Below are 13,063 nucleotides of genomic sequence, written 5' to 3'. Positions count from 1 at the left end.
TAAGGTCGACTGGATACGCCTGCAACAGTGTTCTTTGGTCGTTGGAACCATGCGGTCAGCTGCGATCGATCGAAACGTCGCGATCCAAAGTGAATCCATCGTGGAAAAAACAATTTTAATTCCATATCGATTCATGACTTTTTCCACTTTCCACAAAAATTTGATCCTCTAAGTCTCACATAGAGGATTCTCTGGTGTTAATCAAAAAGTAAATATTTAATATGCATTGCGGACAATACCTGTTATGTTTCTTTTACTTCTTAAAAAATTCCTATTGTAACTTAATTTTGGCGGAGAGACCTGACATCAGTAATTTGCATGACAAGGTAATGTAGTGTGATCAAGTGAGTTGATAACGTAAATTGGCCACCGTAAGGAGTTTAAAGGCTTGAAAGGCTGATGTTTCGAGCGTTAGCCCTTCGTTAAAGCTTCGTTAGCAATTCGTCAGAGCGATTGAAATCGCTTGAAACGGCTGGACGTGCCTCAAAACATAACCAGGTGACTGGGCTTAGATATCTTTCTGAGAAGAGAATTCTCACAAACCTTGCGGTTCTTTTGCAGTTATACGGATATTTTGGACTTTTTTGTCGTCACTGAAAATTAGCCAGAAGATTGCGTTTGATTCAACTTACAGAAACTCGACTCACACAACGGGAAAAATGATGATGACCGGAAGTTGCCAGTTATGAAGAACACTCTTGAGTGAGTTCCAAAGTCCTTTCGAAAAATTCATTTTATTGAATATGTATCACAAGCATATTACGAGAAGTGGAGCTTATGGCTTCATCTTGGATGGTTTTAAATTAGTTTGCTCTTTGTTATGCAGCTGACCACAGAGGCTTTCTTCAGGAAGCCAAGTCAAATTATTTCGAGGGATATACTTCAAGAAGCCAGTTTAGCAATGTATTACTGAGCTACAGACAATAAGCCTGATTTAACTCACAGCTCTGTCATGAAAAAGTGAAGCTTTTGTGTCCAATTTTTCTTTCAAAGCATGATTCGCTGATTTCAGAACCTCCTTGTGTTAAATTATTCATACGCTTTTGAGAGAAGTTTTGCATCCGCTAGCTTGTTAATGTTGGACAATACACTAGCCCACACTTGACTTTACTCTTGAGCACGCTGCGTTTTGGCACAAGCCATGGTTTTTAGGTTCCATCAGTGATTGCACTGAGAGTAAGAAAAGGAAAAAAACAAAAGGTTTACGGCAAAACTCTCAAGAAATGTGATTGAAAAAAAACTGCGCGTGCCTATTGTCAAAGTGAAAATCGAATCCAAGTTTTCAGAGTACACTCTGTCTCACATTTTGATATGGAAATAAATATTGACTCGTCAATAAAAATTACCGATTCATTGATTACTCGCATAATTATTAACACATCGGACTATGATCTTCATCGGTTTCTGCAGGTCTGAAAGTTACAAAATTTAATGCAGTTGTAATGAATAAAGAGAAAGAACTGCATTCACGTCGTAAAATATTTATCGGACTTAATTTTTGGCTGAATCAGGTCGAGCTGAATGTGAAAGTATTTGGCTTTTTATTATGCCTTGTCTCTATATCTTCCTTTACGGTCAAAAAGAAAATTTTCATAGCTGTGTTATAGTGAAAGATGAAAAGAAACAAGTATTGAAAGTCCGACTTTTTCCGAGATATTTCCTCGGAATATAAAACTAAGAGTTTCGCTGCCGTTTATTTACATTATAACGACGATATCATGTTTTGACTTTCGGCCAAAATAGGTCTTAGAAAGTCTGCTGATGGCTGAAATTAAGAGATCCTCGCAGCTAAGAAACACTACTGAAACGAGTAGTTGTTAATAGGACCTGAAAAAAATTTTCAGGCCCGTACGGGATTTGAACCCATGACCTCTGCGATACCGGTGCAGCGCTCTACCAATTGAGCTAACAAGCCAACTGGGAGCTGGTCAATGAATTGGGTACAAATAGACATCCAAGGAATGAAGATTTTAGCTGATGGCATTAAAACTTTTGAGATAAAGTATCCAGTTACATAGTGACACCACTTGCACACGTTCTGGCCTGTATAAAATTCCAATTTCAACGCAGGCTTAGTTTCAGAGTTATTTCTGTCCCAACGATCAGTTTTTCGATCTTGAAAAGAAAAGGAAGACTGCGATACTCACTCAGGCAAGTTCATACCATAGGAGAAGTACCTCATGGTTCTGTTATCATCATGATAGGACAGAGCTAAACCAAATTGGATATCATTTTGGGAAATTTTCATACGCGTTGTCAGGGGCGGCGAACTGTGCGCTATTTTAAAAGAATAGCGTGAATGTTTGGATCAGAAGAAAGAGCTGCTAATAAGTTAGGGAACGAGGATTAAAGAATTCAGTTAATTTATTATTTAGGTGTCTATAGATAGCAATAAGAGAGATGGTAAGTTTTGAACTTGGTAAAGAAATACAGAAAGATGTTCTTCGTCTTGTCATGAGCGTGGGACAAAGAAAAAATTCTGAGTCCCGATGAAGAATCGAACCTCAGACCTTCGGATTTTGCGCTTCGATGCTCTGCCACCGAGCCACAGAGACTCCACGGTGAGCGAGGTCTATTACGAAGTTCATATGAAACGCGTCCTGCATGCTGCTAGGATCAGTATGTCGATAGCGTAATGTTTGTAGATAGAAATAAGAGAGATGGTAAGTTTTAAGCTCGGTAAGGAAATAAAGAAAGACAAGACGAAAAAAAACTTTTTTTAGATGTCTGTCTCCAGTTTGCATGCATTGGGACGACGTTTGCACTAAGTAAAAACTGTTTCTGCTTTTGAGGAATTGCATTTAGGAAGCTTTGACTCTTGTGTGAGATATATGTGATACTGCTTGAAAAAAAAGCCAAACAATAAGTGGCTCTGCAATTATCGTATTCTCTGTTTTTCTGTAGACGGCCACATATTTGTATCACTGTGCTCTCAAAATTTGAACTCTAATTAGAATGCTGTAATAAGCTTCACCGGCATCCGCTGGTCTGATAATGTTGGACTGTAATGATGAAACCTTAAACTTAACTTATCTCTTAAATTCAGCAGTGACTGCACTGAAGAGCAAGAAAAAAATCTAAACGATAAAGACAGAACTCTCAACAAAAGTGATTGAACTGTGTGCTATTTTAAAAGAATAGCATGAGTTTTTGGATCAGGAGAAAGAGGTGCTAATACGTTAGGGAATGGGTCTTAAAGGAGTCTGTTACTTTATATTTAGATGTTTTTTTATTGCATGCATCGGGAGTACGACCGTTCGCTGTACTTAGTAAAAACTGTTTCTGCCATTGAGGAATTGCATTCAAAAAGCTTTGATAACTTCTTATTGGAAGAAAATAAATAAAACTTTTGATTAAGCCATAGACGAATGCGGAATGGGACTGTTTTAGTATCCGTGTCTTATCGACTCGTGCCATATCTCAAGCTTGTTTTTCCGAATAAAGCTTTAAATTTGTCGTATGCATGACATACTGCTCGTCATGTGTCGGCGATATGTCATACTACTTGCAAAACAACCAAACAATGAGTATCTCTGCAGTTACCGTATTCCTGTTTTTCAATGCACGATCACATATTTTTATGACTGTGCTCTCAAACTTAATGATTTCATTTCAGGTGAGATTATATAACCGCAATGGGAATCCAAGAGTTCTTTCATTTACCACTTTTCCTCTCCATGTTGGTATCGTTTGACTCAGTTGTTACTCAGTACCACCGTGATACACGCGAAGTCTCCTTCCTTGGTAAGATGCTTCAAAAGCACATTTTAAAAACAATCACTGGAGCAGCATTCGGTGATGTGTGTTTTTAGGTACTGTGAATTTTAGGTACTGTGAATTTTTTTAGGTACTGTGAATCTTAAAAACCAATGGAAGAGGAGGACGGTTTGGAACTATACAGACGTTCACTGTTCCACGGACCACCCGCTATCTCATCAAAGCCTGGGGCGCTCGTGGAGGAACACATTCATACGATTATGGAGACAATCCAGGAACATATTATGGTGGAAAGGGAGCGTTTATAGAAGGCAAGTTCAGACTGAATAAAGGAACAGTGTTAAATATTGTGGTGGGACAAAGGGGAGGAGATTCAGTGGAGGTTCAAGGCGGACAAAGCACTAACAAAAGAGCAGCTCAACTAGGAGTGTCTGTAGAAGACAATGCTGGCACTGGAGGAGGGGGAGGAAGTTTTGTTTATACTACAGCTGATGTTCTGTTGCTGGCTGCTGGAGGAGGAGGGGGTGCGTCAGGTGGATATAATGGTGTGGATGGTCAGGCAGAATCAAATGGCACCAGTAGTGTAGGGCAGGTTTTGTCACAAGTTCGAAATGGAGGCACAGGTGGGCAGCCAGGTGAATGCAACAGTGAGGGCGGTAACTACCACGGAGGAGTGGGAGCGGGTTGGTTTGGTCAAGGTTGTGCCCGGCTAGGCTCCTCCCATGGTGAAAGAGGTGGACCACGTGCGCAAGCGTGGATTGGAGGTCAAGCCGGAGGTATGAATAGCGGTAATAACGGGGGCCCTGCACCAGGAGCAGTTGGTGGGTTTGGTGGTGGGGGAGGTGGATCAGAGGATAATGGTGCATCAGGTGGAGGTGGTGGCTACTCTGGGGGAGGCAGTGGTACCCAATGGAAACAAGCCGGAGGCGGAGGGGGCTCGTACTGTAATGGGGAAGATTGTTCCGGTTTGGCTGGTGGGAACTCGAATGATGACGGCCTCGTGCAAATTATAGAATTGTTCGGCTGATTCCAAAACATTTCTTGGGTATTACAGTAATTTTTTCAAATATGGATTTTCTGTATTATTAGAAAAAGTAGTTGTGGTGGTAATTGCAGATGTTTTATGTACATTCAAATCCCTTGTTCTTTTTCAACAAGGGAGATGATAAGAATCCTCTTCCTCTGGCTACGTATAAAAAATGGCACCGTTTAGGATTATAATGTTCAACACGCTTAAGCTTAACATGCTAAGATTTGATAAAATGTTTTAAAAGTTTACTTGCAAGAGTGAGGTCAAAAACATTATAAAAGTTAATAATTTGAAGGGAGCTTGTTAACTACTCGGTTCTGCAAAAGCTTTTTATTCATACACACACTAATTAAAGTAAAAATCCTGTCTAGAGCTAAACTCACGAGTTTATATATTTGGTAGCATTTCTGCTTATATTACGGTTGGGACAATATACACTTATTAACAAGTATTTATATTGCAACAAAACGTGACAAGACATGAATGGCGGAATGAATAGGATTAATGATAGCTCAAATGAATTGCTGAGTATGCAACAGAACTGTTTAATGATTTCCAGCTGTTAACTATCCTATTATGGAAAGTGTTATAAATGTTAAACTCTTCAGAACTGGTCCCGAGTAAAACAAAAAGAACGCTTCACAATAGGCACAGTCGTCTAGTAATTTGTTGTATAGCATGATGAATAAAGTAGAGGACGCCATGCAGAAACAAATGGAACATTTCGACGACCTCCTTTAAAGTGTGTAAGAGAGCAAAATGCCACAAAACCAAAATGTCATGCAGGTTTAACGTTACGCTCAGTCAAGCCATGTTCACGTGTAACGGTGGTTGTCTATTAACACGAGCGGGAAACATTCCATTGCTACCTTCTGATGTCAAAGATTTTGCAATGTTGTCCACTCAGATCAGAAACTTTACACAGGCAACAGTTTTATTGTTTGATGTCATGCTACCCCAAAGCGGTTACCAGTCGTTTCGTACCTTCGGTCGTTTCGTACCCAGCTAGAACGTTTCGTACCCAAACAGTTGAGTCGTCTCGTACCAAAACAATTAAGTCGTTTCGTACCCAGCTCGGTCGTTTCGAGCTGTAAAACTTTCATCAAGCTAGTAGTTAAAGTTCGCCTCTTCCCATGTTTACACAATTTTAAAAGCTGAGCCTCCGAATGAATCAAATCAGCTTCCATGTGTTTTGCCCCATTTTCTCCATGTTAAAAATTCGTTTCGGGCATAAGAGACTAATGGACGTCAATTGACTCACTAATATCTTTCTTTTATTATCATTATTATTATTATTATTATTATTATTATTACTATTATTATTATTATTATTACCTCTTCTATCACAGTCTTTGCTGGTGTTCTTTTTGCTCATCTGCCGTGCGCAAACCATGCACCTAGGGCATCAGTCACTCAAGTCAATCATTCTGTTCATACGCTAAGCACCTTTCTGAGGAGATGTCCTGCAACATTACTGTGCCTGAAGATGTACTCTGATTTAGCTAATACCTCACATCTAGATACAATATGGTCCACTGTCTCTTCATATTGCGAACACATTCTGCATTTGCTCTCCACTTGCTAACCCCTTATTACTTTCTGGTAGTTTCTGGTCTTTATAGCCTGGTCTTGAGCTGCGACAAGTAGTCCCTATGTTTCTCCTTTCAGATTACTTGACAACCATTTGTTGGTGGTAATTGTATCTACGTGAGGCACCACCAACAAATGGTGGTCAAATAAAAACGTGAAACTATAATGAACACATATCAATTTTGATTTTAGATGTGGCTCTAGGGAAGAGCTGGTGATTTACTCCTTCGTGCAGAATGCGTCGGCACATCCAGGTACTTTTTAAGTCCATCGACGGTAAATTTGAATGGCCCTCCAAGAAAAGAGACCAAACAATAAGGAATATGGCTAGAAATCGCCTGCTTGCGCCTGCTATTTTTTTTTTAACATAAACTATTTTCATGCTGTAGCTATTTTCCAGCATGTGGATTTTTTTAGAGGAGGGTTTAATTACCAAATATATAATAAGACCATGATAATCGAATATGCTTTGAAGAATTGATTTTCTATATTCTATTTTTTTTTAACACAAAACAGTTTCATGCAGTAGCCATTTACCAGCATGTGGATTTTTTAGAGGTGGGTTTAATTACCAAATATATAATAAGACCATGATTATCGACTATGCTTTGAAAAATTGATATTCTAGATGTCTCCAGTAAGGAAGCTGATCTTCGGGTTAAAAAATCCCAAAAGATATTCCGCTTCTCCTCCTTTAACTCGTTTTGCTCGACTTAGTGAAGCCTATTACAGTTGGCTTTACCCTTCGGACGTGTATTTTGAATTACAGGCACAATCGCAAACTTGATTGAATAAATGAAAGTTATGTAAAAGGCTCATGCCTAGCACGCTTCGACATGTTAATTTGCAAGTAGTTACGAACAACTTAACGGTTTGAATAACATCGAACCTTTTCTGATCGATCAAAACGGATTCAAGCAGGAATATTTATCTAATTGTTCACTCAGTCGTAGGGATGTTTCAGGCGAGCGCTTGTTTGTTTTTCTCTTTATCGTCCGAACTTCAATGAGAAAAAAGAATGCGATAATATACTCTCGCTCAAGACTGCGTTAACCAGGAGAGTTAACTCTCTGTTAGCTCTTTGAGAACGCTTTTAACATAAGAAGATCTCAGACTAACAATTTACCATCTCCTTTGCAGTAGATGTTTTTGTAATCGCTTAATTCTTCTGCTCTTCTTGGAAACTAGGAATAATAACCTCCACTTAAATATTAAGTCATGATCATGAAAAACCGTCAGTGGAGTATAACAGTGCGAGTGTGAGGTATAAGGGAGTGACTCATGCATCGCACTGCTAACAATGAACCAGAACGATTGGGCCGTTTTTTCGTGATGTTTATTTTCTTTACGGGGGCCCGCTAAAATCACTTTAATTGTTATTCCTAAGTATTGCTCTACGCATCCTGTACTGCGCATAAAAACACGCGTAAAAATCAAGAAGTGGGGAGAAACACGAGACGTAGTCTCGTGGTCCTTTCTAGCTGCTTCCTGTGTGCTTTACAACAGAATAGAGCACAGTCAAGGCTTCTCAATTTATTACATATGAAACATTGTGCGCTATTGCTAATTCTATATTTTTCGAACATCTTACAACTCTAGCACTTTACAAACCAGCAGGAGAGCTAGTACTTTAAAAGAACAAGGATTGATTTCCATAAAAGGTTAACTGATACCTGTGAAGGTACTTGATTTAACTTGTACTTGTACGTCGAGACTGACATAGTGATATTGGAAACCAAACTTAATAGTTTTATGGACAGCAGGTTTTGAATGAGTTTGCTCTTTCTGAAATAACGCTTGAAAAGAGAATCAGCTACTCACATATTAAGTACGAAAAAGTCAACGATTTCATAGAAAACTTCAATTTATGCGAAATCCTTGAATGTTTATCTAAAGGCTCTTGAATACATGACGTGTCACTTGACAACGTCTCGTTGACCTATTTCCATTCTTATTTAATACTACATTTGATGAATGATGTCTAACGAACCATGTGTTTTGTTCGTTAGACATAAGAGTATCCTTAAATTTCGCCCATATTTTCTAGCAACTCTCTAAAGCTAAGTTTCAAGCAATTTTTTGTGACTGATGATGGCATTTCTTGTAAAGAACAAAAAATAAAGCTTCTTAAAGTCAAATTAATGTTTCTATAACGATATCATGAAATTTAGGTAGCAACTTTTTGTATGTTTTTGAAATTTTTAGAAACTATTCAAATCAGCAACTTTCTGCTTTTTAGGATCCCAATCGGGACAGGCCTAGTCTTAATGGGGTGATCGCTTTTACGGGCCATTAACGGTTAAATTTTTTATCATTTTACGGCTAATGGTTAATTTCTCTCTGTCATTTTGATTATTTTGGTTGGTGATACTGGATTACGACTAGAAGACGTAATGAACCACTGACTCAGCTTGGCCATTATCGCTCGTTGAAAACATTTTTGATCAGTTTTTTTTCCATTAATCAGGTTGATTGGTTGTTTAGGTAGGAGTATGTAAACCCTGTTGGAAGATTTCATTTCCTGGACTTTTTAGGTATAGTTGATCGGGGGAGAGGGGTAGGAAACTCCTCAAAACTCATAAAAATTGCGTCACGAGTTTGTTAGCCGTCTTCGTATTAAGATAACGTCATGTGAGGGACGGACCATTATTTTTCTGGAGGAGGGGTATGAGAAATATTGGAAAAATTGTTTACAGGGTCTGAAAAGACAAAACTAATTGTTTACAATGTGATAAGGTAAAAGAAATGTTTGCAGAGAAGTCAGGTAACATATTAAAAAATACTTTTACCTAAACTGAAATAAAAAATAAAGAAACAATTTGGAACATTGGTATGGAATTTAACAAAATTTGGGCAATAAAACGTGGTCACTCTGTAATACGCAAATAACAAATCTGAAAGTGGCTGAATATTTCTTGAAAAAACTGGGAATTTATTGTGGCAATTAAATCTCAACGTTACTTGTCAACATTTTGTTCTTCTACAAAACCTAATATATCAGGTATTTTCCTCACAACTATATGAAACAAATAATATTCTTCAATGTTGGCTATATTTATCATTGTTACTTAATACTTATTTCATAGTTAAATGAGGCAATAGTGATATTGAGCACACATAAAAAGAACACTAAAAAAATAGGAAAAATTGTTTGTAACATGTTTATAAAAATGTTCCCTGAAGAAAATTTCTTATAATCCCCTCTAGAAAAATAATGTTCCGTCCCTAAATATGGAAAAAGAACTCTACTGCTAAAAGTTTCAACGAAACACGTGCTCTGACTAGTTGAAACAATGTACTTTATAGTAGTACGGATACACGGAGAGAAAGCTCACCAGTGTGTCTGATTTCAGTTCCAATATTTCTTCGGGTTTTTCCAAAATTCAAATTTTGATTCGTATGCTGAAAAAAAAGCAAAAAACGAGCTACCTGTCTGCAATAAAAAAACTCACCGAGTTTAGATTGAAACAACGACAAGAAATAAACTGATATCGATGGCGTAGTTTTTAGATTTCCCTTCTGGCAAGATATTCGAACTTCATCGATATTTGTCACAATTTATTTGCTTTCCTTCAGTCTATAATATTTCCTAAACACATCTTGAAAAACCCTAGGAGTAGTCTGAAAAAGGTGGCTTATAACAAAAACATTGTTATTAGCTATCAGCTATTGAACCGTCAGTTCAGGAGGAAACAGGTAGTTGGAAAATTGTTTTGAACTCAGTATTATGCGCGTGTTTAATTAAACGAAACAAATTATTGTTTTAAATAGGTTGCAGTTATTATTGAAGATGAACACGATTGTATACTATGTGAATCGAATCTGTATGCTGCAAGCCTTCTTAGGGTGAAAAGGTCGACTGGATACACCTGCAGCTGTGTTCTTTGATCGTTGGAACCATGCGGTCAGATGCGATCGATCGAGACGTCGCGATCCAAAGTGACACCATCGTAGAAAAAAATTTTTTTATTATATACAATTTCATAGCTTTTTTCATTTTCTGCAAAACTTTGATCCACTTAGTCTCACATAGTGGATTCTCTGGTGTTAATCAAAAAGTAAATACTTAATATGCATTGAGGACAATACCTGTTGTGTTTCTTTTGCTTTATTAAAAATTCTTACTGCGACTTAATTTTGGTGGAGAGACCCGACGTCAATAATTTGCATGACAGGGTTATTTCAATAGTTTAATCAACTGAGTTGATAAGGTAAATTGTAAATTGGAGCGATTGGAATCGCTCTGACGAAGGGGTAACGAAGCTGTTGACGAAGGGCTTACGCTCGAAACGTCAGCCTTTAGAGACTTTAAACTCTTTACGGTGGGCAATTTACGTTATCACTTTAGTTGATAAACTAAATTACCCTGTTATACTCTCCCACCGATGCAACACCACAGTTTCTTTAGAAACTTACCCCCACTATTAATTTGCATGACAGCCCACTTCCCACATCACATACCAGAGGTAGACGGCTGGTCGTGCCCCAAAACAAGGCCAAGGTGACAGGGCTTAGATATCTTTCTGAGAAGAGAACTCTCGCAAGCCTTGTAGTTTTTTGCAGGTATACGGATATTTTGGATTTTTCTATCGCTACTGAAAATCAGCCAGAAGTTTGCGTTTGATTCAGCCGACAGAAACTCGACTCACACTACGGAAAAAAATGATGATGACCGGAAGTTGCCAGTAATGGGGAACAGTCTTGAGTGAGTACCAAAGTCCTTTCTAAAAGATTAATTTTATTTAATATGTATCACAAGCAGACTAAGAGAAGTGGAGCCTATGGCTTCACCTTGGATGGTTTTAAGTTAGTTTGTCCTATAATTTGTTATGCAGCTGACCACAGAGGCTTTCCTCAGGAAGCCAAGTCATTATTTCAAGGGACGTACTTCAAGAAGCCAGTTTAGCAATGTATTAATGAACTAAATACCTTAAGCCTGATTTAACTCACATCTCTGTCATGAAAAAGTGAAGCTCTCATGCTCGATTTTCCTTTTAAAACACGATTCACTGATGTCAGAACCTCCTTTTGTTAAATTATTCATACGCTTTTGAGATTTTGGCTGAAAATTTTTGATTTACCATAGACGAGCTCGCTATGAAATTGTTATCAGTATCCGTGTCTGATCGACCCGTGTCATATCTCATGCACGCCTTTCACATCAAGCTTTAAATTTGTTGTTTGCATGTCACATCGCTCGTCATGTGTACGATATGTCATACCGCTTGAAACAAAGCAAAACAATAAGTGGCTCAGCAGTTATCGAATTCCCTGTTTTTCTGTAGACGGCCACATATTTCTTTCACTGTGCTCTAAAAATTTCAACTCTTATTGGGATGCTAATAAGCTTCACCAGCACCTGCTGGTATGATAATGTTGGACTATGGTGAGGAAGAAGAAGAAGAAGATGCTTTTATTTGGTTAGGGTAACTCCTACAGTTACAAAAACTGATATCCTTAGAGGCCCTAATATATATACAAATGTTAAAAGTACATAAAACTATTCCAACTTAGCTAATAGAAAGATATCCTAAAACAACATTAAAATTATTACAACTATTAATAAAAACTATAAATAACGATTAAAAACTTCACATCCATGATAATAGAAAGCTTTTTTCGTACATTGTCGTTTGATGGAGGGAAAACGGAGATGATTACTTTGCCTCGTTTTTCTCTGTACAATATCTCTATTAAAAGAAAAGTAATCCATTAAAAATTGCGGGCAGCGCTTATTCAAACATTTCTTCACAAGGTTTAGCGCATGAGTCTCCCGTCTAAGCCCCAGCGTATCATATCTAAGGTGAGATAGCGCTTCATCACTGCTGTTGGTTTGCATGATAATCCTTGCTGCACGTCTCTGTAGTTTTTCTATATTATCAGCATTTATACGTCCGTAACAATTCCAAACGGTATCACAATAATCAAGAAAAGGAAGAATAAATGATCCATAAATTATACCAGCAGTATGCATACTAATGCTCCCCCTAGTGCGGCCAAGAATTCCTAATCTTTTACTGACTTTGCTGATTAAATAATTCACGTGTGCGTTCCATGAAAGCGACTCATCCAAAATTACTCCAAGGTATTTACACTCAGCAACCCGTGTTAGCTCCTTACCATCGATATTCACAACCCAATTAACCCCTCTAAGGTCTTCACAAAACTTTGCAGGGTCGTATTTAGCATAATTCCTGAAAATCTTTGTTTTTGGGGCAGCTTTCATCCAATTTAACTTTCTTATGCAAAAAACCATATCATGATCGCTCAAACTCAAACTCAAAACCCCGCATTCTCTAATGTTGTGGGGATAGTTCGTGATAATAATATCCAGGAGTGTTTGGAGTATTGAGTGATGCGAGTGGGCTGATTTATGAGTTGAGTAAGGTTTCCTTGTCTCAGTAGCGCCTTGAGTTGTTTATAGTCCGACTCTGTAGTCCGTTTTGGCAAAAATCACAATTTAAATCGCCAGTAATGATCACCTCCTTATTTATAGCCATAGCACGCTTAAGACAGCTATCAAACATAGGCATGGAGTCTTTGACCGCATGATTTAAAGACGTTGGCGGCTTCTTAAATTTTCCAATTAGAAAGCTACGTGACTTTGGTGGGCAAACTTTGACCCAAAGACCCTCCATAGTCGGTTCCTCAAGGTCGGGCCTACGCATAACTTTCACATCATTTTTTACGTACACTGCAAGGCCACCCCCTTTAACTCCTCTGTCT

General features: G+C 38.1%; 1 protein-coding gene across 1 annotated transcript; it reads left to right on the top strand.

Moving 5' to 3' along the window:
* Window positions 1-3,862: 3,862 nt before the first annotated feature.
* LOC136280766 (uncharacterized) lies at window positions 3,863-4,744 on the top strand (the record flags this gene model as incomplete). The annotated part of the gene is made up of 1 exon (XM_066166456.1): window positions 3,863-4,744. A coding segment is annotated over one exon (882 nt), but the record flags the coding sequence as incomplete, so codon positions are not given.
* Between the last annotated feature and the right edge of the window lie 8,319 nt (window positions 4,745-13,063).

The sequence above is a fragment of the Pocillopora verrucosa genome, chromosome 5 (genome assembly GCF_036669915.1).
Source record: "Pocillopora verrucosa isolate sample1 chromosome 5, ASM3666991v2, whole genome shotgun sequence".
Lineage (NCBI taxonomy): Eukaryota > Metazoa > Cnidaria > Anthozoa > Scleractinia > Pocilloporidae > Pocillopora > Pocillopora verrucosa.
The sequence above is the reverse complement of the archived record's forward strand: the minus strand, read 5'-3'. Positions and strand labels throughout refer to the sequence as shown.